The sequence below is a fragment of the Condylura cristata genome, unplaced genomic scaffold, assembly GCF_000260355.1.
Source record: "Condylura cristata isolate star-nosed mole 26May11 unplaced genomic scaffold, ConCri1.0 scaffold00005, whole genome shotgun sequence".
NCBI lineage: Eukaryota > Metazoa > Chordata > Mammalia > Eulipotyphla > Talpidae > Condylura > Condylura cristata.
Window position 1 is genome coordinate 29,180,287 of NW_004567106.1, and position 27,762 is coordinate 29,208,048.

A 27,762-nucleotide genomic window follows, 5' to 3' on the forward strand; every position below is an offset into this window, starting at 1 on the left:
AATTATAGCTGTTCTATTGAAGCATGACAAATGGCCTCTCACTCTGAATTCTTTTAAGGGAAAGGAAAACTTTCCATGACAACAGCACTGGAACTTAATTACAGGATCCAGACCTGGGGGCCAGGACAGAGACTGTCTTTGGCTCCGGTGAAAAGAAAAAAAGCCAAGACCACGAGCTCACCTAGAACAGGATGGAGTGAGGTGACAGTTCCGCAGTATATTGGCATTAGTAGCTGGCAGTTCACCTGGTGCTGCCCCCAGAACTTTATATACATGATCTCATTTAATTACCATGATAACCATAAGAAATAGGTTTCTGGGAAGTACTTTAATTTTTCCTGTTTTGCAAAGATGAGTATTGAGAGGCTCTTAAAGCAAGTTAAGTAAGCTTCAAGATATTTAGCCAATCATTGTCAGAGGTAATATTGGAGCCCTGAGAGTTCCCTCGTTTATTTAGCACATACTTTCTGATTGTCTGTGGTATACCAGACACCCTCTGGGCGGTTGGTGAGGGGCACATGAATAGGGCAAATATCTTGCTTGTATAGAGTTTCACTAAAGTGGGTTAAGCCCAGTACTAACAAGCCAGCAAATCAATAAATTATTTAAAATGGTGTAACTGCAAGGAAGAGGGATGAGGCTGAGGGAAGGCTACTTTATACAGAGTCAGGGAGGTCTTTGGGGCATGAGAAGTTAGCCCAGCCTTACCAGATGGAGTAAACCAGCCTTGCAAAACCCTGTTGCAAAGTATTTTATATGGGGGGCGTGAGGTGTTCTGGAAGTGCTTCTGGGGACTCAGAAGAGCTTGACCTACCTGTATTATAAGTAGAGAAGGCCAGGGTGGTTGGTGATAAACAAAATAGGGGAAAATGTCAGCCATGGAGCCAAGAGGGTGGCAGGGACCAGTGCCTTTAAGTCATAGCAGGATGTCTGCACTTATTCCAAATACAGGAAGGAGACATTGGAGGATTTTAAGGAGGAGAGCATTGTGATCTTCAGTCTCTCTAGGCGGCTTTCTTCACTGTTACATTGCCTATAGGAGATGCTGGAAAGGGATAAATGGTTTATATAAAGTGGTGGCAGTAAACAAAAGGCAATAATAATAATAATAAGCTACACAGTTGGCACACTGAATAGGATTTGGAAAAATTCACCAAGCTTTTATATCTAAAAAGCATTTATCATTTCAGGGGTTGGGAGGGACGGTGGAAATTTCTCAAACTCACTTACTGTATAGTTAAGGTTAGAAATGTATTCCTTTGCCTGAAAGTAGAATGGGGCTGGGGCTCCAGAGCAAAGGGTCCTGTAAGAGACTGTATGAGGCCCAAGCAGCACCAGAGCACCAGGATGGCAAAGCTGAGCTTCCCTATCCGAGTATAGGTGCTGAACCACAGAACTCTTAAGGTCCAGAAACTGTGCCCCTCTTTCCCCCCTCCCCCCACCACCACACTACATCCTATAATTTAGAGAGAAAATATTTTTCTTTCTGATTGTTTAAGTTGCAGTCTGTTTACCAAGGCATAAGCTATATGCTCAGGAGGGTTCTAATTAACTCCTTCAAAATTATAAATTTAGCTGTGAGCTCTGGGGTTGTTGCATGGACAGAACAAGCAGATTTTCTCTCGCTGTCTGTCTTCCAGACTGAAAATAACAATTTTGTCCTCTTGATTTTGTTGAACACACTGGAGTAAATTCAAGGGGATGATATGATTCCTATGGAATCATCAGCTTCTCTACTGTCAGATACATTATTTTAGGAGGTCAGTTGGTTGAGTTGCACAGTTCCAGGATTGAATTTTATATTCTTGTCATTTTTCATTTTGCCTTCATGTCTTAATAAATTGGCTAATGGTCTGATTGAAAACTGTGAGATAAATGATATGTTTATTATATGCCAAGTTATGTAAATATAGGTTGAAAGGATTGCCAGGGGGGTTGCGGAGGGAAGGTACAATTAAGTTAATTGCTTAAAAAATCATTTTTGATTTACCGGTCTCTGTGAAAATGGATAAGAAATTGATGTTGTCATGGGAAGTAAGCTGTAGAAAGTGGTGTTGGTTCCAAAAATTTTTCAGTTTATATTTCCTCCTTCCCATGTAGAAGTGTCCCCTAAATGAGCAGAAGGGACCCTGGGGCCAGAAAGTAAATACTGCTGACAGTGTTGTTCTTTCAGAGGAGACACATGTTGACAGTTTGATGTGTAGCTGACACATTGATTTCTTTTTTTATTCTAGATGCTGAGGAATACCAGCCTCCAATATGGAAATCTTACTGTGAGTATCTGCTATGAGAATCTCCTCAGAAAACCCCAAATCTGTTTTGTTCTGCTCAGGAGAGAGATTAATCAGTGAGGATTGGCTTCACCCTCCTCTGTGGCCAGTACTACCCAGTCAGCAGCCTGTGGCCCTCTTCAGGAATGTTTACCAAAAAAGAGATGTAGAATCTAACTCTCTCTCCCTTTCAGTTTGGGGTTTTCTCCCCCACACACACACACTTTTTTTTTTTTTTTTCAGAGTTAGATAGCCAGGGTGAATGTGTTAACATTCATAAATTATGCTCTTGGCCTGTCATCCTAAGGCTTTAATATCATACGGCATTTGCCACACACACACAAAATATATTGACAGATAGCAAAGAATAATGGTTGGTCACCACGAGTGACTCCCTAAGGTGACACCAGAGATCATATTTGACCACCAGTTACCAATTCAGTTATCCTCATGCAGGCAGGCAAGCCTCATCACAAGTGTGTTTTCTCTGACCTAGGGAATCATCTGTCTGACTCAGTACTTCCCCACTGAAACAGGGAAATAACTTATTAGAATGGAAACCCACTGTGCTCAAGGCCAGGGGACACAGGTTCTTGTAGAGGCTCCCCTTCTAGACTGCAAAGAGAAGCATCCCTATCCCCCTCTAGACTGCAATAAGAAACATCCCTGTCCCTCTTCTCGACTGCAATGAGAAGCATCCCTGCCACCCTTCTAGACTACTGCAGTCTAGAGAAGCATCCCTGTCACTCTGATCATTGACAGTGTCTTTGCTTCCATCCATTCGGGCCTGTGCTCCCATGTACCAGCCACCATTCTGGGTATGCACTCGAACTCCCAAATTCCACCACAGCCTTAAGCCATGGGTTCCATTACTATCCCACTTAAATGCTATCCCATAGCTCAGGGAGATTCGGTGACTTGGCAAAGATTTCACCAAACGTGACAGAGTGATATTCAGAATGGCATCTGTGGGCAAGTCTCATCCACAGGCTGCAAGTGTACAAGTATTTTATTTTCCATTTGATCGATTGATTGATTAATATAGATAGGTGTGTACACTTAGACACACATATATGTATGTATGTATAAATTGTGACCAAAGCCATACAAAGCTACATTTTAAAAAAAATTAAAGAAACACATAAAACAGAGAGGAAAATTGCCTATAATCCACAAGCCAACCTTATCCCTCTTTTCACTCGTCTTTCCCATTTAGCAGTTGCTGATCTTTGTCAGTTTCAGAAGACAAGTGTTTAAAATACACGAACTCAATACTTAGGCATTTTTGCCTCCTTTTGTGAAAATGGGTTTATGCTGTCCTCAATGTCCTTACCTTGTTTGTGACATTTCACGAATATCTTGTTTTTATCAGCACATCAGCGGCACCTTATTCTTTATTACATGAGTCTGTTCTTCCATCTGTGAAATGAAGAGGTTGTGCTGGGTCTCTAAGGGCTCTTGCAATTGAATGTTCCACATTCTGGTCTTCTCTTTTAAGAGGCAGTGCTAATGACTTAGTAATTGGATGTTTTTGTTTGTTTGTTTCCTAATGGAGTGTGAAGTGCTCTGACAGTAAATCAACAAAATATCTGTAGTGGAAGGTATTAGGTGTCCATGACTTACTATGCCTTGCACACAGCCTTGCATGCATTAACTGCCCAATAAATATTTGTTGAGTGAATGCCACCACAGAGAGCTTTACTGAAGCAAAAAGATCACACTGGCTCAAATTTATCTCCCCTTTTGCTGAGACCTTGGACTACCCAATACATATCTCTTAGAAGCACTTCTGTGTTCTGAGGAAGCCAGAAAAGACATTGCTAACTATATGCTAACTAAATGCTCAACTTTACCTGAATCTCTTGATTTTAAGTTTGATTTTTGAATCTAACCACATTGTCATTTTTATCAATACAATCATAAAAATGCATTCACCTTCAGAAGGGATTGTTAAGGTCATTTTATTTATTTATTTTTATTTGTTAAGGTCATTTTAATATAAACCAGGTGATAACATTACACCCATCTGATAGTCATCCAGGCTCTTCTTAAAGGCGTCTTGTGATGTACACTTCCAAAAACTGAGGGATCATGGGACAAGCAGCACCTTCTATGGCATCAACCCAAAGTCCTGGCTCTGTGACCACTTACAGGCTCAACTAGCTATGGTGTCTTTAAACCCATGCTCCTCTACCCTACTCCCAGATTGTCATCCATTCTTTTGTCTCTATAATCATACAGCAAAACACCTTCTGAATGTCTCTGAATGCCAAAGATAAATATTAGAAGTCAACAATGAATAAATTGTGACCCATACTTTTCCAATTTAAAGCCTAATAAGAAGGCTTCTCTGGTAGTCCTGGGGTTAAAGTCCCAACACCATCAAGCTGTCACCAGCCACTGCAACATGAAGGTGTGAGTTTAGTCCCAAGTACATCAGACCTCTCGTGTCTCACCTGCTGCTCCCCTCAGCAGTGTTATTTCAGTCTCTCAGCCTGTTATGCTCCCTACTCTGTCTCTGGTGAATCCTCTCACCCCCCTGCACCTCTGGCCTACATCCCTGTTCTTGTATGCATAAATAATATAAATCTTAAAATAAATGAAGTCTAGTACGAGAAACACATGAAATTGGTTTATAATATTATAATACTCTTCTACCTCTTGGGATTAGGGAAGATTATAGAAGAGGTTAAATTTGCTTATGGATCTTGAAGTGAGGGTCAGTCCTATACAACTCACATTGCTGGTAAGTTTGGTATGCTGTTGGAACAGGAAGATCAAAATATCTGACTTAGAGTCCAAGAAATCAGCTGTTTGTTTATTTGTTGATTCATTCAGGAAGTGCTAAATGAATTTTATGTATTTACCTTAAACTCTACTGTATGTTTTGATTTGAGTAGCAACAAGGATAAATAAGACTGGGTCTTGTTTCCAAGTACATGTAACAAGATGTAAAAATCCTAAAATCCTGCCTTCTGTACTTTTATTAGAAGCTAATACTATCATTCACACTGGGCTGTTTGCATGAGAAAAATCTCATTCCAAAGTATCATATGCCTGCATCTAGTCCTAATACTTAAAACTAAACTCCAAAACATTGATGAAGTCATCCAGAAAGCTTTAGTTTCAATTCTCTAAAGAAAAGCATTTTCAAGTTCACTTAAAAATTAATAAAGCCACTTTCTAAACTTTAAACCAGAACCACATGAACCGTTTGCGCTAAGCAGACAAGTTCAAAAGTCAGCCACCAGAGGTATATGTTGAAGATTTTATTTTTTAAGAGGCCAAGTGCCAATTAGGAGGTGGATGCTGCAGCCGACAGCTCTCCCAGGAGACCCTCCCGGGCAGCAGGTTACAGCTTGTGGCTGTTTTTCTAAAGAGGAGTTTAGAACCTTAAACCTCTGATCTGCTGCATCATAACCACCTGGGGAAGAGAGTATTTATAATAAACTTCTTCAACCCTACTGGAGATTTCTGAATTGGAAAAGAGGGGTATTTGCAGTTTCTCACAGCTATAGATATTTCTCTTTCATACTTATATCTGAGCCCCCTGGTTAAGTCAACACCACCTCAGCCTCCGGTTCTTCACAGTGCCATTAGAGAAGAGAACTCTGTCTCCACCAAGACTGGACATCCTGTTAGCCATTCAGGATGTTTACCCCACAGGCAAAAGGTAGGGTTGGGTCAAGAAGACATTTAAATCCCCTGCTATTCTCCATTCAGGCCTGGAGTTTTTCCCCATGGAAATTGGTAAGATAGGAGCGTTGAGTTGGATGGTATTGGCTCCATGTTACAGCCATGAAGCTAGATTCAGTGCCTGGGTCTGCACACTCTCATTTGAGGCCATCTTGCCTGATCTCTTAGGAGCTGATGGGTTCAGTGTCACCCCGCCATCCACAGTGAGTGGGTTGTTTCTATTACCCAGAGAGGGTGAGTTGAGTTTTCTTACTGAAGAAAAAGTAAAATATTCTCTTAGTGAGTGTTGGATTTCTCATTCAGCTTTAGGGGGCTTTTCTTGGGGACCACTTGTTTGTTCCAAGTTCCCTGGTGACCTCTATTCATCAAACAGCCTAGTCAGTTGTAAGGATTGTCATGTGCTGAAGATGGCCTGGCTGGAGGGTGCCAGAAACATTTGCAAGATTGTTGTAGAGACAAATTCCATCATGTCATCTCCTAGGTCACAGAAACACTCAGAAAGTAACGTATATTATCACATTTTGCTTATGCAATGTTTGTTGAACAAAGAAAATTCAAGAAGTAACACATCCAGATTAGGTGACATCTTCTAGTTTTATTAAATATGCCTCTGAGATGGTTTCCTTGGGTGTTTGTTTTGTGGTAGCTAACCCTGAAATTTGAGGCACTGGGATGCCCCTGGAAGCTAATATAGACTGAGAAACCATTTTGATCTGATTATAATTATAATGGGTTGTCATTTCATTGTCTTTATAGGGGCAATTCAGATGACAGCTTTTTGTGCCTATTTGCTAAGTTTTCTGTTGCTTGGGACAGCACCAAGCAAGTCTTATGAATTCTGAGACCTGCTTGATGAGAAATAACAATTGAATGGCATGTGTTACTTGGAGACCAGGCAGATTGGTGGCTTCTGTGGCATGAGAAATTTGCATGAATCTTCTTAAAGTTACCCTCACTCAAACTTTCCCCAGTTGAGACTGGTGAACTAGCACAGCATTTCTGTTTAGTAAGCCTCAGAGATTCCTAAAAGACACAAATAAGGAATTTAGCCTTTCTGTCAACATGTTGACAAGTATTGATATGAGAGGAAACTTCACCTGTTCCTTCACCTGTGTCCTCCATCACTGCTAATGGCATGCTGGTTTCTTAGTTACTCAAGCTCCTTCTCTACTTTAAACTTGTGATCAAGTCATGTCAGTCCTTCTTGATCATCATCTCACCCGTTCACCTGAATATCCACCAGTGTTACCTTAACTCATGTTTTCATGGACTCTTTGGTGTACACTAAAATCCTGTTTCCTCACTCCCTGCCTCCAAGTTTCCCCTCTAAACCTTCCTTCAGTCAGGTAAAGGGCCCTGACTCCTGACTGTGCATTATAATCCCTAAAGAATTTCAAAAGAACTCATTCAGGGTCTTTTGCCAGGCTGGCAGAGTGAGCATCCCTAGGGACAGTGGAGTCTGGGACTCTATGTTTTATATTATCAGATGCTTGGAGAGTCTAATGCAAGCAGCCCTACCACCTGTTTTAAAGAACCCCTGGCAAGGCTGAAAAATATAGACTCTGATATCTGAAATCAGGCTTTACATCTTTATTTCATCATATCATCTGTGTGGCTGACCTTGTGCTTCTGCAAAGCTTGGCATGGCCATTTCTTGATCGGGGGTTGGGGGGAAGGGTTGGCATGCAGAGTTAGAGTTGCCTTGGCTGTATGCTGGAAAGATTAAATGAGAAGACCCACATAAGATGATATCTTCTATTACTCTGAGTAGTCTTATTACCACTCTTGCTGAAATCTTACTACTGTGCCTCTCAAACAAGATCACATAACCCCGAGATCATCAAGTCTCTGCCTCTTCATTGCATACACAACATCCATGCTTCTCTTAGTGTGATCTCCAGGTTTCAGCTCCATGTGGTCTCCTCCCAAATCCATGAAACCCAGGGCAATAGCCACATGGGCCTCTCACTGACTAGTTCACATATCACTCTCTTTCCCGCTAGACTCTTCCCTCTACCTGGAACCCTGCCCCCTCCAATCTCTGCTGAATTCCTCTACTCCACCCAGGGAAGTCCCAGGCCCCTCCCACATCCTGACCACCTGAGGAAGAAGAGCTGCTTCCTCCTCTTCATTAAAGCACTTGCCGTCCCCCCCAACCCCTGCACCCCCACTCTGATTTTGCCAGACCATTGTATTTATATGCCTGGGTGAACCCATGAGTCATTAACTACAGTCCAATCATTCAGCAAATGTGCAATAAATATCTATGATGGGTGAGGCACTGCTTTAGGATTGGGGATACCACAGTGAGCAGAACAAAGACCTTGTCTTTCAAGAGCTTACACTGTAGCCATGGGAGCCAGTTTGAATGGTGAAGAGTCCTGTAAAGAAGGTAAAAGGGAACAGTGATGGGATGGAATTTCATGTCCAGTCAGGAAAAATCTGAATGATGGCAGGGAGTGATCCTGGATTGGGAAAGAACAATCCAGGTAGAGAAAAAAGTAAGTGCAAAGGGCCTGAGGCATAATAAAAACAAACCAGGACTTTGAAATCAAAAGTATATGTTTTAACTAGATGCTGGAACAAATATTTAACTTTTCTGAACTCCTTTTCTCACCTGAAAAAAGAGAATGATAATGATAATTTTTGAGTTGTTTATGAGGATTCAATAAAATGCTGTTCTTGGTACATGACAAGCACTCAAGTGCTGATCTCCTCCCCCTCTCCACCCATGCCCAAAGTCTTGTAATTTTGACGGTGTGTCTGGCCTATCGCAGATGTTCACATCTCTGCTGATAGAAATTGCAAAGGCAAGGTAAAAATGCTTCTTTCATATAAGTGTTGTCCTTTGCCAGCTCCGAGGTGGAATGAGAATTGGTGTTCACAAAGTTGCACTAGCCATGCCTTCCACATAGAGCTGTGGGCTTTACAGAGCATTGACAATGGGAAGAGAGAGCAGACAAGCATCTGTGGGTGGGGTTCTATTATTCCCCCTTAAATCTCTGACTCTGCAGCTCGAGGAAATGCCCTCTTACTTCCCCTCATCCTTGTTAAAATAAACACCGTGCAGAAAAACAGTTAATAGGTGTTGGAGCTGGCTTGAGAGGAAGAAAAGATTCCATGCAGCCTCTCCATGATGTGAGGAGCAAGACTAGGCTGGTCAGAGCAACATCCATAATTATTTCTTTATCTCTGGCCAATTCCTTCTCTTGTTTCCTCTTCCATAAGAAGCCTTCTCTGACCCTATTCCCTACACAGGGGAGCCGTAATCTTTAAGGAGCACAGGCATCATCATTAGGGTGAGCCACCTAGCTCAGCAGTATGGCACATCACAACATCTCATAGGGATGAGGAACATGCCACTCTGGGCCACCTAGCCTGAACTTAATTAGCTAAGAAAATAGCCATGTGGCATTGAGAAACTGGGAGTCCATAATTATAAAATAGGTCCCATCATTTCCATCTGAGCATCTTTTTGTCCTTCAACTCAAATGTCTTTTTTATTTTTAGAACTAAGAATAAATTATAAAATTTGCTTATCTTACCTCATGTTCTAGGAAGACTTTATGTGTTGAGTTTTAACTTTTCATAGATTTATTCCATTTAAAATTAATATTCCCCCTCTAGGAGTTTGAAGATGACATCAAATAGATTTGTTTCCAATTTTTATATATCCAAAGGTAGAACCCAAAGAGAACTGGATGGACTAACTTTCCCTCTGAGAGAAATAACCAAACTGAGAAGCAGAAATTCCTTATTATAGTCTGAAAAACCACAAATGATCATCAGATAAACTACATTTTTGTCTACAATTACCTGATTTCTTCAGTGCCCAAGCCTGAAAGTCTGTCTTTTAGGCAGTTTGCAGACTTATTATTATTTAAGATATGAAAGAGCCTAAGGAAAAGGAGTGACAATGATGGGATATAGTCATGTAGAACCCATGGTAATAGGCATGGAAGAAATGGAACTCATGAAAAGAGAAATGACTTGGTATTTCATTCACTCACAGAATGAGTTGTGGCTTTGTTCCTAACTGTAACATTTTAGAGAGTGACATTCCTTTTCTTATGCCAGTCTTTCCCTGATATGTCAAAAAACATTGGCATTGAAATTCAGGAATCCTATTATATAATTTCTCTTTAGATGCTCACGAATAGAATTTCATCTTTAAAATATTCAGAAGAATTTTAGTTGTACCTAATCGTCCAAGAAAACCACAAAATGAACAATGCCAGTAACAATTATGAAACTAAATTGGCCTTAATAGAATAAAAAAATCGATTTTGCCAGTTTATATTGATGGTGACTAAATTTCCATATAAATGATCTGACTTTATTCAGTTTAAAAATGTGTCTGGATCCTCCTTTTTTGTTTGAAATACTTGTGGTTCTTCAGATGAACTTAGGTGGGACTCTTTGAAGGCATGTAGGCCTGTGTGACAGTATTCTAATTATAACTATCTCTCTCTCTCTCTCTCTTTTTTTTTTTTCTGACAGTGTATCAGTTACAGCAAGAGGCCCCTCGTCCCAAGAGGATCATTTGTTCTGGGGAGGTCAGTGCTTGGCTATTTCTAATATACCTTATGAATTATCATGAATTGTCAGCACTTAGTTGATATTGGAAGGTTTTCACGTTTCTGCAAGTTGATTACTATTAACATTGGTGATAATGTCACCAAACTTAACATCTTAGTAATCTATACCTTGAAATCAAATGTTATTATAAAAATAGCAGTAAACTACCTTGGATCAAAATCTCACATTTTAATTGTTGCAGAGGTAAATTAAGTATCTTTATAAAAATCCCAAAATATGTATTTTGATTGCTTTCCTCATCCCCATTGTTTTGATTTTCTCTTCATTTTTTTTTTTTTAAATCATGGAATGCTTCCAGGAGAGAACATGCAGACAGTAATAAATATCTAGGTACACAAAACACCCATACTTAACACACTTTTATGCTTTGTCATATTTACTTGAAATTTTTAAAAAAAATTGCAAGAAATGTGATTGTGTTTTTACTCTTGGAGATAAGCTTTAAAAATGTATTAACTCATAAAAATGCCATCAGCCCATAGAACTTTTCCTAGCACTCCTTCACTGATCGGATCTCTTATCTTCTGGGATGCCAACACGACTTGAAAGGCAGGACTGAGGCTCTATTTTCTATTTTTATTCTGACCCTTTTGTTTAATAGCCAAACTAATATCTCTCAAACAAAGATCCATGGGTCTTTGCTTATTTTTGTTATCACGACTTTGATTAAATATAGAATAGGGGATATCTTTTAAAGTGTCATGCCTGCCTTATTGAGGAGAAAAGACTCCAGTTTCAACACTCCTGAGATTTATCCTTGAATGCAAAGGATGCTCTGGTTTGAAGCTACCTCAAAGACTTAGGCACACACATCTCTTCACTGTTTCGTGAGTGCTCTTCATATAGTTTTCTTTCTGTGGAAGGACATTTAAATTCATCAAGAAACCTGAAGTTTAATAATGGAGTAGTAGCCATTCTTACCCCAGGAATATGACTTGAGAAGAGAAAATCTCTGATCCTTGAGGAAAAGTCCAGGATGAAGTTAAGTCCTTATTTGATAGTCTCATCCTTTCTTGTTACTATCCTTGCTGACTGCAGTTCTTTGGTTACTTGATAATATCCAAGCACAAGAATAGTACAAACACAAAATTTTAAATGAGATGCTTTAAATGAAGGAACTCTTCAATGAGAATTAAGAACAAGAGCAAAATCCTTTAATCCTACTTTTCATTTAGTATTTATTTCCCCTCATAAAAAATAAAACCATGTGTAGGGAGCCAAAGGAATTGAAATATTTCCATGAAAAGAATATTTGTAAAATATAATTAAGAAAATACTCTTCCTAGGAGTATAAATAAAAGTCACCAGGCAAGGTCAGGCTATTGAAATTCAGGGGTGTAATGGATATTCATTTGTTCATTTATTCATCAGGTCTATATGGAGAGCTTGTGTTCTTCTGACTTTGATCTAGGTGTTGAGAACACAGCAGAGAGCTGGGACTGAAAGTGAGAGCTTGGTGCTGACACTTTCAGTGTCATATTAAAAGAAAACAAATTATGATGTAATTAAAGAATTAGTTAAGATTTTACCTGTATGTGTGTGGTTGGGTGAGGTTGGGGGGGGTGGAGAAGAAGGAGGGGATTTAGTGAAGGAGAGTGAGGTCTTTGTTTCTAAAACCCTTGGACTTGGTCAGTTGTGTGTGTGTGTGTGTGTGTGTGTGTGTGTGTGTTTAAGGATTTATTTATTTATGTATACAGAACTGGGGGACAGGCCAGAGGTGCAGGGGTGGTGAGAGGATTCACCAGAGACAGAGTGGTGAATAGAACAGGCAGATCAACTAAGTACACTGCTGAGGGGAGCAGCAGGCAGGTCAGGAGAGGTCTGCTGTGCCATGTGGATCACCTCCGGGGCCGGGATTGAATTCATGCTGAAGTAGCTTTAGCTTCTTAGTGCTGTTCTTTAACCCACTGTGCCACCAGGGAGGGCCTGGTCAGTTGTATTTTAATGCAGGTGAATGTTAATAGCGAGACTGGATAGACTTGGATAGTTCTATGGAAACCCTTCCTAGGGTTCATTTGAAACTCTGCAAACATCCATTGGGCTGAGGAACCACAGCCTCTCTCTGTAATGTTGCGCTTGCTTCCGGAAGGAAATGCCACAGATGCTTTAGCAAAGCAAAACTGTGGGCCATGAGCCACCACCATCTGCTATAATGGAAGGATACAGTGCAGAGACAGTTTTTCCTCTGACTTTTAAAACAAGCTTTTCACAAATTTCCCTTTATCAACCTGACTCATGAATAAGTTATGCTTGGTTGGTGCTGGACTCATAGATGGTTTGCCTCTAGAAGTTCCATAGCCCCTTTCTGCTGTGAAACCTAACATGAAATGGATATTCATCAACTCTGTTTCCTCAGCAGACAGCATGGGGCCTGCCTAACCAGGCAGGTGGCAGGCTAATAAAGGGTCGAGTGTGCTGGAAGAACAGGTGCTGCTTAGACGTGTACCAGAAGGAGTAGCTTGGGTTCCCATTGTCCTCTCGTGCAACGCTAACTGCAAATAATTCCTGGCAAAATTGCTAGGCCCCCCAGGATCTGGCCTCCTTTGAGGGGAGTCACGGCCTCCTCTTGGATGCTGATGAAACCGTTGTTTCTGCTCACAGACTGTGTTTGAGCAAACGCCTTTGCCCTGTAGTGCACCTGCAGGTCAAGGGGACATGTCTAATGGAAACAGATGAAGAACTGAAAACCTTTCAGTTCAAGTGTGAGGTCAGACAGATTGAAGCTCCATTAACACATTTGCATAGAAGCTATTTCTTTGGAACAATTAATTAGGCTTTTTTTGTACATCTTTGTGCTCTCAACCAGCTAGCTACTAACATCTACATTTTCTTTTCATATACAGTCCAGCTGCCCACCTTCTTAGTCTTCCACCTTCTCCTCCCTGCCACATCTTCCCTTGCCCCTGGCAAGGCTGCTCAGTGTATTACTCCAACATACTCTTTCTTTTGTTTCTCTGATAACTAGTAACTCCCAGGTATGGGCTTCTCTCAGCTTAGGAACCTCACATTAAATATGATTGTTTCACATGAGAGCACCAAGTGACTTTGTGCTGACAGTGATGTGGAACACTGTCACCCCAGGGCATAGACAGAGGCCAACCTCACTTGAGTGTTTTGTGACTTATAGCAAATGCCCACCACCCAGTGGTCTTTACCACCTAGGTGAGTCAAGGGTACAAATTCTTTCAGTAAGCAACATCCAACCAGCTCTTCAACCCCACCTGGGGAAGCCCTGCTGCAGACTCTGTTTGACTTGTTTGGAATCCTTGCTCTACAACCTTCTGGGTACTTCATTAGAGCTAAGCACTTACTTTCTCAGGAGCATTTAAATTCAACTGAAAGCCCTCTCTGGTGGCACAACGGGTGAAAGTGCAGCACTATGAAGCTCTGTAGCTACTGCAGCACGAGATCAATCCCCAGCCAGGAAGTTGACCCACATGACACAGCAGACCTCTCCTCTCTTACCCACTGCTTCCCTCAGCAGTGTATTTCAGTTACTCTGCCTGTTCTGCTCCCCATCCTGTCTCTGGTGAGTCCTCTCACCCCAGCACCGCTGGCCTGCACCCCAATTCTTGTATGCTTAAATAAATAAATCTTTAAAACTAAATAAATCCAATCCAAGGGCAAAATCTAGTAGGCAGGGTACTATGAATGGGGTATGGCACGTGATAAATGTTCAGTGTCCATAATTCAGGTAGATGCAGATAGCTATGAAGAACAGGTAGAGACTGTCGTTAGGGACAGAGGCAGAGAAGTGGCAGCAAGTTCTCTGCATATGAGGGCAAAAAAGGCCATGATCAAGAACAAAATGAGATGTCAGGGTTAGGAATTAGAGTGATAGGTAAAATGACCTTGAGAACATAGAGCAGAAGGTACAAGCTGCTGAACAATGGTCTTGGTGCCAATTAAGCCCAGTAGGTCAAGTAGCTGAGGTAACAACTCCTTGCTTTCTTTAGATTCATCACTGTAAATAAATATTTATAGAGCAGCCAGGACACCTGACACTCTGGTGGCATTTCCTGAGTGCTCCTTGCCAACGGGTGCAAAGCATCTTTCACTATGCAAAATTGCCCTTTCCACCAATTATCAGTCAGTCATTTCATTAGCAGTTATTAATTACCAAATGTATACCTGAGTAGTCTGCCAGGCACCTGGACAGAGTACTGGCTGCCATGTCCCATAGGGCATCTGAAGCCTAATGCTCAAAATAGAAGTGGACCTCACTCTATAATGACAACAACTAACTGCAGAAAACTGGACTCCTCTCTCCCACTCTCACTCTTTTCTTTTTTGTTTTTAAAGATTTATTTATTTGTTCATACAGAACTGGGGTACAGGCCAGAGGCTCAGGGGCAGTGAGAGGTTTCACCAGAGTAGGGAGCAGAACAGGCAGATCGACGAAGTACACTGCTGAGGGGAGCAGCGGGCGGGTCAGGAGAGGTCTGCCACACCATGTGGTCACCTCCGGGCAGGCGGGAATCAAACTCATGCGGAAATGGCTTTAGCTTCTCAGTGCTGTGCTTTAACCCACTGCGCCATCAGGGAGGGCCTCACTCTTTTCTATTAGCAAACATCAGGTTCACATCCAACTATGTCTTGCATTTGTCCACCTTTCTCCATCTCCGCAATTATCATTAATTTTCTGCAACCTCTTACTCAATCTCCCTGCTTCCACTCTTGGCATTTTCCCTGCAGTACACACACACACATACACACACAGCTTCCTCCAAACAGAAGCCCAAATCATCATTCTTAAATATAAATATAAAAAGTAAATATAAATGTAAACCCATATTTATCAACTTATTAAGAACCCATTGCTCTTAAAATAAAAGCAAGATTTTTTGCAACACCTGTGAGCCAAAGTGTGACTCCTCTGTTCACCACCGTACATTCTTCTCAGGGCATCTGGCTTCTAGCCCCATTAGTCTCTGATCCCACATAGCAGACAAACCAGTTGTGTGCCACTGGGACTTTGCATTTGTCCTCTGTCGGGAATTCCTGTCCCCAGGTTCTTTGCATATTAGGTTCCAGATCTGATTTTACCTAATAACAGAGGGTTTCCCAAGAGCTAATATAAATTAGCATTCCCCTAACCATCTGATTTCTCCATCATATCTCCCTGTTGATTTGTATTACTTAATACACCCTTTAATATTTTCTTATATTTGTCTGGCTGCTTATTGCATGCAGATCTCCCTCCAAAAGTATACAAGCTGCAGAGATTTCACCTCGATCACAAATACTCTTCTAGCATTGAGGAGGGAGCCAAGCAACAGTGGGTGATCAGAAATATATGGAAAATGATGAAAACATAGATTCAAATTCTTAAATTATTGCAAATAGCATATCAGATTTACTCAATATTGTTATTAGAGTGATGAGTTGGGTTTTTGGCAGTTGTTAAGGCTCTTATTTAAACACAGACTAGTATTTTTCCTGGAATATTAGAAATTTCTCTTTGTTCTATCCAAAAGGTCAAAATGTCAAGATTAGCTTGCATGACTAATTTAAAGTCAAGTTTCACTAGTGTTACCTAAAAGATACACAAAAAGTAGAAATTCTTTTGTGAGTGTAAATGATCTGGTGTCATCTGTCTTTCTTTTTGAAATTGCTATAGTGAATATGGGAAGAAAAATCAATTTTAAAAAGAAAAGTAAAATTATATACTATCATTTTAAATTGTTCTCCATTTTGTGCAGTTTTACTTTCCTTTTCTTGTCATCGAATAATCCAATTTGGAAACTTTTTTCTTTAATGCAAAAGTGAACCATGGAACTGAGTCTTTCAGCATTCATGATCAGAAACACTTATTTTTATTTTTTGATTGCTAGAGGTCAAGTAGAAATGACAATGGACTATCTTAAATGGCAGCCATTCCTTATTCTACCTCTTAGTGAGCTGAAATATCACCTTAAATGTCTCCCCTCCTATGTTTTCGCTTCATTTCTTAATAACTACCTACCATAATCTTTGTAAAAAATTTTCTCTTAAGACTACAGAGGCATTTCATGTTATCATCATGGTTTTTTAAACTTTGATTCACCATGCTCAGACTACACAGTCTTGGAGCTCTGGCCTTTATTTTGTCTTAGTCATGTCCGGAAGATCTTTAAAAGGCATATTGATTGACATTATCATTCTCAACTAACTCAGTAAATTTTAAATCACTAATTTAAAGTAAACTCAGAGAGGTTTTCTACTATCCTACTCTATTTTCCTCTTTATTTGTTGAAAATAAATTTTTTTTAATGTGCATTTGGGGGAACATGAAAACTCTACGGATTCCAGACATCTAACAAGCTATGCCTCTAAAGTAATGAGATTGATTCTACAAGCCACAAACAAAGATCAATCCTATTACCTTTTAATTGGCTTATATGTAGTAGTCAGAAGGCTATTTCTTTCGTGGTAGGGAATATTTCTTTTCTTTTCATCCTAGGTTTTCCTCCCCTGGTCTCTTTTTTACCCTTTAATATTGACATAACCGAGAATAAAGGGCTTTCCCATCATTATTCCCCTCAGGCTTTCATCTCACTCCCTGATGCAGTCAGGCTGTTTTCTTGATGTGATTTCATCCTGAGTTATACTTGTTTTGGTTGTAGATCCAAAGTGCTAAAGAGGGGTGGGATGGGAAGATCTAGTAAAACCAGAGTAATAAAATGAATTTAGACATATGAGCTTGATACTTTTCTAAGTATAAAACCAAAAAGTTTGTACTTTTTAAAATAAAAGCATTCCTGCTTATTGACAAGCACTATGATCTATCAAAATACAGAACCCTCCAAAAACAGAATTCACTCTCTTTGGAATACTTTGAGCTACTTTTAATACAGACTCTGTACACGTCTGCCCCTAGAAAATATTTAGTCATTTCCAAGGTGATCATGATTTAGTCATGAGCAGTGGTCATGACTCTTAAGGACAAGCTTCTATAGAACAGAGGCCAGGGGGACAGATGAGCTGAACTGGGGAGGGTCACCAAGCAACAGTATACACAGTGAAGCACAGTTGAGGCAAGGGTGGGAGGTCTCTTCTTAAAGCAGAACCAAGAAACTGAGGGAAATTAAACAGTGATTGATAATAAGTGAACTTTTTTGAAATGGTTTTTTAATCTCTGGGTGATATTTATTTCTTAAAACATAACTTGAAAATTCTAATCCCTTTATACCATAGCTAAAGGTGAAATACTACTTATATAGTTAGTCGTAGAAAAAAATGAACTAATAGTATCATAGATTATAATGCACACTCAGTCATCTTTGCCTAAACTTAACAGCCAGAGACCAAATTGCCATCACTCATTAGTGGGATAAAGTGGATACTCCACTAGTCCACAGTATGTCTCTCTGTGAGTCACAGGTCAGATTCAGCCAAATTTTAGGTGCAGCAAGGACCACTCCAGACCATAGGCAGGAACATAGCAGAGTGCGCTAGTGAGGCTTTAAAGATAGGCTTCACATTTTACTCATCTGGTTAAACTTTAACTGAAAAACAGTGCTGATAAAGTCAAGTACACTTTGCCCCAGGCAAGCCATGTCTCAGAGGGTAGTGTGGACTGGCTAAGCGAGCAAGCATTGAGATGTTTGAAAAAAAGGTCATAGCCTTGACTTTACTATCAGAAAAATGTGGATGGTGCAATCTCAGACTACCCCAATTTTAATATAACCACCCTGGTAATGACATTGCTTCATTCTTAATTATTGTTAGTCACTGATGGTGACTAAGCTAACGCATATGGCGTACTTATATATCCCAAGCTCTTGGTTAAGAATCTAATGTTTGTTATTCCTCATAACAGTGCCTCAAGGATCACAGCTCTCATTTTATAAGAAGGAAACGTGTAGAGTCATACTCAAACCCAGACCAAATTCAGGACTGGACTTCTACTGTGGTCGTTCTCAAAGTGCAGTCCCAGGATCAGAAACTGTAGCTTCAACCAGTAATTGTCAAAAGTCAGATTTCCTAATCCACCCCACGCTTGCCAAATCACAAAGTTGAAGAGGGGACCCAGCAGTCTGGTTTTACCAAGCCCTGCCTGCCATCCCGATCATCATAAAGTGCAAGAGTCACCGCTGTCACCACTGTTCTTGTCCCTTCTATGTTCTATTTTGTACAACCTTCCCCGACCCAGGGCAGAAAGAATCAGGATGCTTTGTCTTCTGCCTATGCTTCCTGTTTTCCCAGTGCCATGCTAGAATTTCATGGACTTCAAAGTGAATGTCAAGTCATCCTTTTTCTTCTCGATATATTTCCTCTTTGATGCTATTTTCCACCCTGTAAAAATATTTTTGTCTTTCATGTTTGGTTTGTCTAGCTTTCCCACACCCTCTTACATTGCAGAGGCCAAATACAAATCCTTGCTGGCCTATGGTCAGTGCTTAATTTAACCCACTTTCCTATACCGAATTTCCAGCCAATGAGTTTGTTATACTGCTTGTTTATGTTAACATTACTAATTAACAAAAGATGATTCATATTCATTTTCACTCATATTCACTATAAGCCATGTTGAACGCCAGCTCTTTTAAGAACTTTTTCTTATCTTGCATCTGGGGACAAATCTTTGCTAGAGTTATTCTTGCCTTCAATGGATTCTAATATTAATAAAAATACCAAATCCATTATTATTATGTCAGGGAGACTTTGACTTATTTTTTCATTTTCCCAGGTGCTAGTCCTTTTACTCAGTGCATCATCTGTGCACTCAGTGAACATTTCTCAATTCAGAATTGTGACTAATCTGCTAACACAGACCTGCTAATCTGTGTTTTCCTGGCCCTGCCTCTTTGACTCAGTTACCACTCCTCTTATTATCTCCCTTCCTTAACTCTTTCTTCCTACTATTTACATGACCAGTGTAGTCTCCCCATTACAATGGAAGCAATTAAGTAGCTTTGGCCCAGACCAGCAAAAGCACATTAGTTGTCATCTAGCATCTTATTACCTTCTAAGTAATTACACATGGATTCCTTGATGAAATGTTCTTCTGTCTTCCTGGGTATTTCTACCAGATCTGTACTTACACTTCTCTGGTTGTCATGTTGTTCCATTGTGGTCCTCAGGGTTCCATGACTTTTCAAAGGCCACGCTTATTGATGTTTCACTAGCACCTTTTCATTCAAGCATGCAGATCAGATGCCCTAATGTCTCAGTTCTCTCAGCTGTTTAACATAATTCAACCATGGAAATTCCTTCTTAGTTCATTTTGTTTTCTTAAGTGGCATCATTATATAATAGATTAAAAATCAATAAATTTATCTTCCTATTGTAGTGTGACAAAGAAATGAATGGACACTAGATAGTTTGACCCATTGTTAAGTTAAATAAAAAAGGCCTTTGAGCCATTGGCAAGCTCTACATTTCGACCTAACTATAATATGTCCTAAAACTGACTTTTGAGAAGGGACTCTAAAGTTTGTTAATCCAGCATAGTATTGAAAAACTGCAGACTGCTTTTGTAAATAAAGTTTTATTAGAACACTGCAATGCTTACTGCTGTACATATTGTATGACTGCTTACACACTCCCATTGAAAGTTGAGTAATTGAGATAAAGGCTATATCATTCTCAAAACCTTAAGGTTTTAAGGTTTAAGTCTAGATGCACTACAATTAACTCTGAAGAATAAGTTAGTATATGTAAAGCAGGGGCCCTCCCTGGTGGCACTATGGGTTGAAGCGCAGCACTGTGAGGTTTTCCACAGCCACTGTAGTTAGAGTTAGTTAGATCCCAGGCCAGGGACGTGGCCCACAGGACAGGAGAGACAGACCTCTCCTGTCTCACCCACTGCTCCCCTCTGCAGTGTATTTTTGTACATCTGCCTGTTCTGCTCTACACTCTGTCTCTAGTGATTCCTCTCATAGCCCCTGTACCTCTGGCTTGCATAAAAAATATATATGTAAAGCATCAAATTTTATATATATATGTATATATATATAGACACATATACATATAATTAGAAATAGGAGTCTTTTGATATAAATGTGTGTGTGTGTGTGTGTGTGTGTGTCTAAAAGAAAAAATTTTATTCCTATAACTTAGGATGAATTTGCCCCCAAGTCATTTTAAGAAACATTTTGCTCTTCATATTTAATCCATGTAACTTGATGAAAGAAACCAAGGCAGTTACAATAAGCAGGTGTCCTTTCATCTGCTTTCTTATGGCCATTTTATCCCCATTTAAAAAATGATAGACTGTTAGAAAAGGTGGCACAGAACCCTACAGCAGGAAATTAAAGAGATGTGTGCAGTCTATTTACTTAAGAACAACATCGGAGCATGTACAATAAATTCACTTTCTTTAATGTCAAGAACAAAACTGATGTTACTCTCCTATTCAAAGTCTATATGTTACCAAATTCTGATTAATGAGGTATGTGCTGAAGCTATGTGTGCAACTTACTATGAAAATTCCACCCAAAGTTGGATTAATGGATGAGTAGAATGAATAAATAGACATGCCAGGAAGCAAGTATAGTAAATGTTGTAGACGCTGGCTGGTGTGCATATGACTGTTTGCTATAAAATCCTTTCCATCTTTCTGTATATAAATTTTCATAATAAAATGTCAAAAAGAAAAAACAAAGATAGTTTGTGCAAGAAGAGTAATGGCAAGAGGTGCTCCAGACCAGGGCTCCAAACCAATCTCTTGGGTACACAGCCCAGAAGAGCAGCAAGATGTCTTAAGCAAAAACTGCTCTGAGCACCAGAGAGCTAGCTCAGGAATTTTTTCATTTGCAATAATTTGTCAGAAAATGAATAATTGAAAGCAAGGACAGACATTAACAAGGCACTTTTACTTCTATTTATAACCATATTGGGAATTATTTGGGGGAAGGAGTGCCTATTTAAAAATGTTAAATTAGGTAATTTTTTAAAATAATTAAAAACAGCTTTCCAGATTGTCTGACATTGTCACAGTGTAGAAAAATAAGTACTGAACTGGAATCAAGGACTAGTCCGATCGTGAATCTGTGGCTAGCCCTGGGTAGAACTGGGAACATACTGATTCACCTCATCTATAAGGAGGCAGAGATACATGTTCTACCTTCCCAGTAGAAAGCTAAGTGCAAAAGCTTCTGAAAGCCATGAAGCTCTCACCAGACAATAAGTTACCAGCATGGGTGTTGTTACCTCTGAAGGGTTGGGGGAATATTCTTAGGGGTGTGCAAAAAAAAAAACTTACCTTTTTATAAAGTGAGATACACATGCAGTTATGCAGTCCATCTGTAATATTAAAATTTCATTGAAGAGGAGTGACTGGGGGAAAACATGTCTAAAAAGTTGCCATAGGAAGCTATGATGCAAACAAATATTAAGAACATTTTGCTAAACAACCTTTAGTCACTACCCATGTTCCAAGATCTTTCTTCCTTTCATTTATTTTTTTCAGGTAGATTAATTTTGTCAATCAGGTTGAACACTTATGTTTGAACATTTAGATTTGAACACTAACATTGAATACTTGGATTTGAAGAGTTACATTGAATATTTACACTGAATACTATATTTGAATATGCTTGCATTTCTAAGAGGAGGCTGGGAAGAGAATTTCTGGAGAGAAGAATGCAAATGATGGAATGTTCTTTGGCTTTTCCAAAGTACATATAGTACCACTTAACCCAAATGCCATTAAGCTTTGAAGGAAAAAATTTACTAACAAGAAGGAAGAATTAAATGAATGTACTCACCCAATCTTTTTCCCCCTAGAAATTTCACAGCAGCATTAGTTTTCTTGATTTGATTTGATTCTATTGAGTACTTCAAGCTCTCTGAACAGAAGAAGTATGTGGAGAATTTAAAGAGAGTTCCAGGGAGAATAATAATGATGAATTAAGAACTGGACAATAGGATCTATTAGAAAAGGTTATAGAACAAGAGCTATTTAGTGTAAGGAAGAACAGTCAGATGGCCCAGAGATAGCATTCAATCATGAAAAATAATCTCAGGTCCTCATCTGCACTGAAGACCAGAGAAAGGGAAATGAGAGATAGGAGATTAGATATTAAGGTAAAACTTCTGTCCATGATTAAATCCTGGATGTTTGTTCCTCTTTGTAGGATTTCTTTTTTGATTATTACTTTTTAATAAGGTGACTGTCTAATAAGGTGCCTCTTTAATATGGTGAACTCACCATATTTGATTATCCTGCCTGGGAGTCTAGCCAGTCTGCCTGGCCTAAATTGCTCCATGGGATTTGACCTGATGAGAGGAAAGAGACATTTTACTTGGAACTGAGGCTTCAGGCTGCCAAAGGATGAGTGCAGAGCCATTAGTCAAGAGCCAGAGCCAAAGACCTAACTGGGTTGTTTCACGAGGAGGGCCTGAGCTGGATGTAGATAGCCAAGGAATCACAATGTCAGGGAAGATGGAGTAAGGAAGAATGAGTTAAAATGGGATGCTAGAAATTAATCTGAGCTGGTTGCCAGAATGAATATTTCCCATGGATGAGCTTTCAGTGTTTCTGAAAGTCTACTGTCAAGGTGGACCAAAATCCACGTAGAAAAAGGTATTGCAAACTGCTAAGAAGGTAATGGTCCTCTTGGACTCTTACAGCAGTCGCCCAAACTCATGGTTCCCAGTCCTCAAAGTGTGTCAGCCCTGCATTTCCACCAGAGCTCCAGCCTTGGAGATTGGGATTTAGTGGGAATATCATTTAAGAGTCTGCTCTACACAACAGAAACCAATTCCAACAAAATTTAGCATGTGTACACAAAAATGATGGGTAGGAAGAGCCACAGGGTAGTTGGAAGGATATAAAGGCATTGTATGAATAGAAAGCAAAGTGAACAGAGTCTTGGAGAGGGTATGAAGTGGAACTTCTCCAGGGAGCTGGAAAGCAGGACTGATGCACCTCTGGGCAGTGGGGTGCAATGGCTATGGGGCCCTAGCTCCAGGATAATATAGCCTGGTTTTACCCTGTGCCTCTATGTCTCAATTTGGGTGTGATAGATCTGACCTTTATACAGTCACCTGGCTTGAATGGATTAATATATGTCAAGAACATGCTTGGAGTAATGCCTGGCAAATAGGAAGTTCTTAATTGCGGGGGACCTTGACCAGCAGGCCAGAGATTCAGGGCCCCAGGTCCTGCGAACAAAAGAATCAGTCACGCGCGTGTAGCAGAACAAAGAAAGAACTCTTTATTGGGTTTTTATCTCAGCTTATATACAGGAGGAGAGGGATGCCAGGAAGGAAGAAGGCCAATAGAAATGCAACATGTTTTGGTGGCAGTTGGTCTCGCGAGGAGCAAAAATGGGCGAGAAAAGAAAGAGGAAAAGGAAAAGGTGGGGGCAGGGAGCTCTTCCCACATGCCTTTTGCAACCCGGATATTTTTTTCTATCCGGACTCCATTTCACCTTTTTATGACGCAAGACACTGACAGACGCAAGATGCCGGCCTCGGTCCCCAACATCTAATTACTAGTGGTTGTGATTGTTAGGCCCTGTCAGGCATGTGAATCAACTCTTAACAGTTTTTTTTTTTTTTAAGATTTATTTATTTATGCTTACAGAACTATGGTACAAGCCAGAGGTATGGTGGGTGAGAGGATTTACCAGAGACAGACTGGGGAGCAGAACAGGCAGATCTATTGAAATACACTGCTGAGGGGAGCAGTTGGAGGGTCAGGAGAGGTCTGCCATACCATGTGGGTCAGCTCCCTGGTCAGGGATTAAACTCATGCTGCAGTGATTTCAGAGAGTTTCATAATGAGGTGCTTTAACCCATTGCGCCAACAGTTGTTTTTAAGAGTTTTCCTCAACTTGCAAATTCCAGGAACAGAGAATCTGAGTGATCTTGTTGACTTGCATGTTCATCCCTTGTCAAGAGAGTGTGTGGGATCTCAGCAAGCAGAATCACTGATTACAATTCTTAGTTATTCCATGGTCTTCAGTTTTCAGTTTTGGATATTCACAAAACTGGGTAGGAAACAAGTTGTACTATGGCTTAAAGGCACAAAACATCAAGGCATGAAACACCAATATTTCTAGTCTTTCCCTGGAGACCCTCTTTGACATTTTAGTGAATCCAGGAAGGAGAAATAAGGTCATTAGCAAAGCTGTCTTTCAAATAATCTATGACTCCCACTAAAACTGAGCTCTGTATAAAGGGTTGCTGGGTGTTGAGACAACAGAGATGAAAAGATAGGAGTCCTTCCTTCACAGATCTAACTAAAGGTCATAATGACCTACAATTCCAGCTCCATTAAAATCATGACTGTAACTCAGGTCTTTAGATGCAGGGAGTATACAAAAAGCAATATGTAAACTGGTCTGAAGCAGAAAGGAATGATTTTTCCAAGATGGCTTCATTTTACCTCTTACTTTTAAGAAAGATCAGTGAAATTTTGACAAGTTAAGGTATATTTTGTAGTGCAAACATTAGAATTCCAGACAGAGGAAATACTCTGATCAAAGAATGGTTTAAATGGATGACTTACTAGGTCATATTTTAGAAATTCTATAAAGTTCTGCATTAGGAACAAAAAGAATTAAGGAATAAGTTTATGGCTGGGTCTAAAGTGTGTGCTAAGGTCATATTCTGGATACATATGCAAGGACATGCTAAGAAGAACCTTTTATGTCATTCATTTATTCATTCAATTAATATTTTTGAGTGCCTGCTCTGTGCCAGTTCTCTTCTAAATTCTGGAGACAGAAGTAAGCAAAACACAAAACCTCTGTCTTCATGCACTTTCCATTTGCATGGGGAAGATGGGCAACACACACACATACACACAAATAAAACTATGTAGTATTTCAGGTGATGATAACAAAATATAAAGAAAAGCAAGAAGAGAAAGGAAGATGGCCCCATTAAGTCGTAGGTTTGACAACATGACAATGATGTGGCTATGAAAAAATTTGAGCATAGAGAAATATGATGAGAGTTGAGTTTTATAATCTCATAGTGAAAGATAGTTTGGAAGGAGACAGAAGTACAAACAGGGAGATGTGAACAGATCACAGTGAATAGAAAGAGGGACCATTTCAAGAGTAATTAAGGAATTACATACAATGGACAGGACAGATTGCAAATGCACTTGAGAGAGAGGAAGGAATCTGGAATGGCAATTTTCAGCCTGGAGGTTACCTTTCACAGGATGAGGAGTAAAGTTGGCCCTCAGATTTGATGAGAGAATCCACCCATGTCCTTAGAATAAGAAGTTTGAGGAGCTTAACGATTTGGAGATCAACCCAGCTCCGAGTTCAACCCATTGAAACAGCTGAATCAATAGTTTCGAGTTAATATTCTCTCTGCTGTCCCCTGATAATCTTGCTTCCTCTGGGGGAAGAAGAATCTGATCATTTGTATTGACCAGACTATGGCTTTAATCTCGTACCTACACCTCTGTGTGATCTTCAGTAATAGAATCATGCAGACTTTTCTCTGCTGCAAACTGGGAAAGTCAATCTCTACGTGACTTGCTGTTGGGTGAACTGATGCTCCAGGGTGCTGGAGGCAACTAAGTCCTGGCTCCACTGCCTCTCCTCCTATACATGCCCTTAGCAGGGTTCTAGGTCAGGGCTGAGAGTTCTGAACCTGAAGAAACCAGAATAAGGACAAAAGGGCTGAATGTGTGCAATGTGGAAGGGAAGGGGGTACAGTGTATTACTCTTTAAATACAAACACAAGCACAAATACTGTGCTTATTTTGTCTAGTTGATTATATAATGAAACCTAGGAAATCAGGGTATCATTGAGGTACTAGACAGCCATTTAGACAGCATCACAGCTCCTGGTTTGACCCCAGGAAGCTGTGAGTAATGGAAGTTGTGTTTCCAATCCAGTGATCAGGGCAAAGTTTCAAAGCAACATGCTGTGAGGTGCAGAGACCCATAACAGCCTGGGATTTGAACATCTTTCAGATGTGTGCATGTCATGGTTCATTACTCCCAAGTAATAACTTAAAATTTCTTGTTAGTGCTTTAAGACATCTGAGATTATTTAAAATTTTTGCCAGTGATGGGGGGAGAGAACTTCCTTATCAACTTTATTGATATCTTAGTATGTTCAGTTGTTTACTAAGTGAATTAAAAGTATTTCTGAGTTGTTAAAGATATTTCAGTAGTAATTTCTCTAAAAATCTACCTTTCTAAGCTATCACTATTATCAAAACCAAATATTTCCTCTTATCTTCCTTTTACTCATTTTATTTTCTATATTCAAAGCATGTGTTGTTTGAATTTTCATTAAAATTATTTTAAATAACATTGTAAGGGAATACTCAAGAGTCTGAAGCCCTTTTAGTCTCAAAAAGCATATCTCAACCTTGGCACTATAGGCATTTTGGGAGGGATAGTTCTTTGTGGGAGAAGGCTGGTCATGTGTTTTGCAGGATACTTACCAACATCCCTGGACTCCACCCACACTACATGCCAGTATTATCCTCTTCCTCAGTCATAATCAAAAATGTCTCCAGACTTCCCTGGGATATAAAGACACCACGCATCCCAGTGGAAGGAGGTCTAAGAAAAGGCTTACTTTTTATGTGTTCTATTTTTATCACTTATTTTTATATTATAGTTCCTGGAAAATAGAGGCAGAAAACAAACTAAATGAATAACAGCTGCTTTGGCCCCAAACAGCCTAAACTGATGTGTTGTGTAACTCTATGAGTTAGCAGATTGCTTATACAGGTGACTACTAGGCCTGACTTATATGCAGAACCTAGTAAAGCCATTGGTAACCCTTTAAGGAGAGGGTTTATTACAGACAGACAGACAGGTCAGTAGATTTATTATAATACATTCAAATAAAGACAAAAGGGAATTCTCCTCACCAGGGCCACACAGAATTCTGGAAATGTTAAAGTAATACCATTAGAGGAAAAAGTCAAACCCTAGATTCTAGACAAAAAGGAAACAGGAGATTTTAAAGTTTGTTCAAGTTTCCTTCTATATTATATGTTTTGTACAAGAATGTAAATTTCAATGCTTGCATTTCTTTCTCTTTCAATAGATATCTTTGATTTTTAATTACAAAGGAATTATCCATATTTATTTTTTTCTGGATGAAATTGCCCTGATATTGCCAATACAAATCCTCCCATCAAAAGCCTCCCCTCACTACCTCTCACTTTTGATCTCTCAGAAAAGCCAGCAGCCTAACTGTCCTGTGTAGGAGGTTGCTAAATAAGGCTCTTAAATTATTTCTATTAAGGAAAAACTTAACATATACCAGCTGCTGGGGG

General features: G+C 39.8%; 1 protein-coding gene across 1 annotated transcript in view; it reads left to right on the forward strand.

The window, feature by feature from the left end:
• CHN2 (chimerin 2) overlaps positions 1 to 27,762 on the forward strand; it is a 252,615-nt gene that overhangs the window by 126,004 nt on the left and 98,849 nt on the right. The window contains exons 2-3 of the mRNA XM_004676813.2: positions 2,235 to 2,273; positions 10,467 to 10,522. Coding sequence (XP_004676870.1) covers positions 2,235 to 2,273; positions 10,467 to 10,522 — 95 coding nt within the window. The remainder of the gene's footprint in view (positions 1 to 2,234; positions 2,274 to 10,466; positions 10,523 to 27,762) is intronic.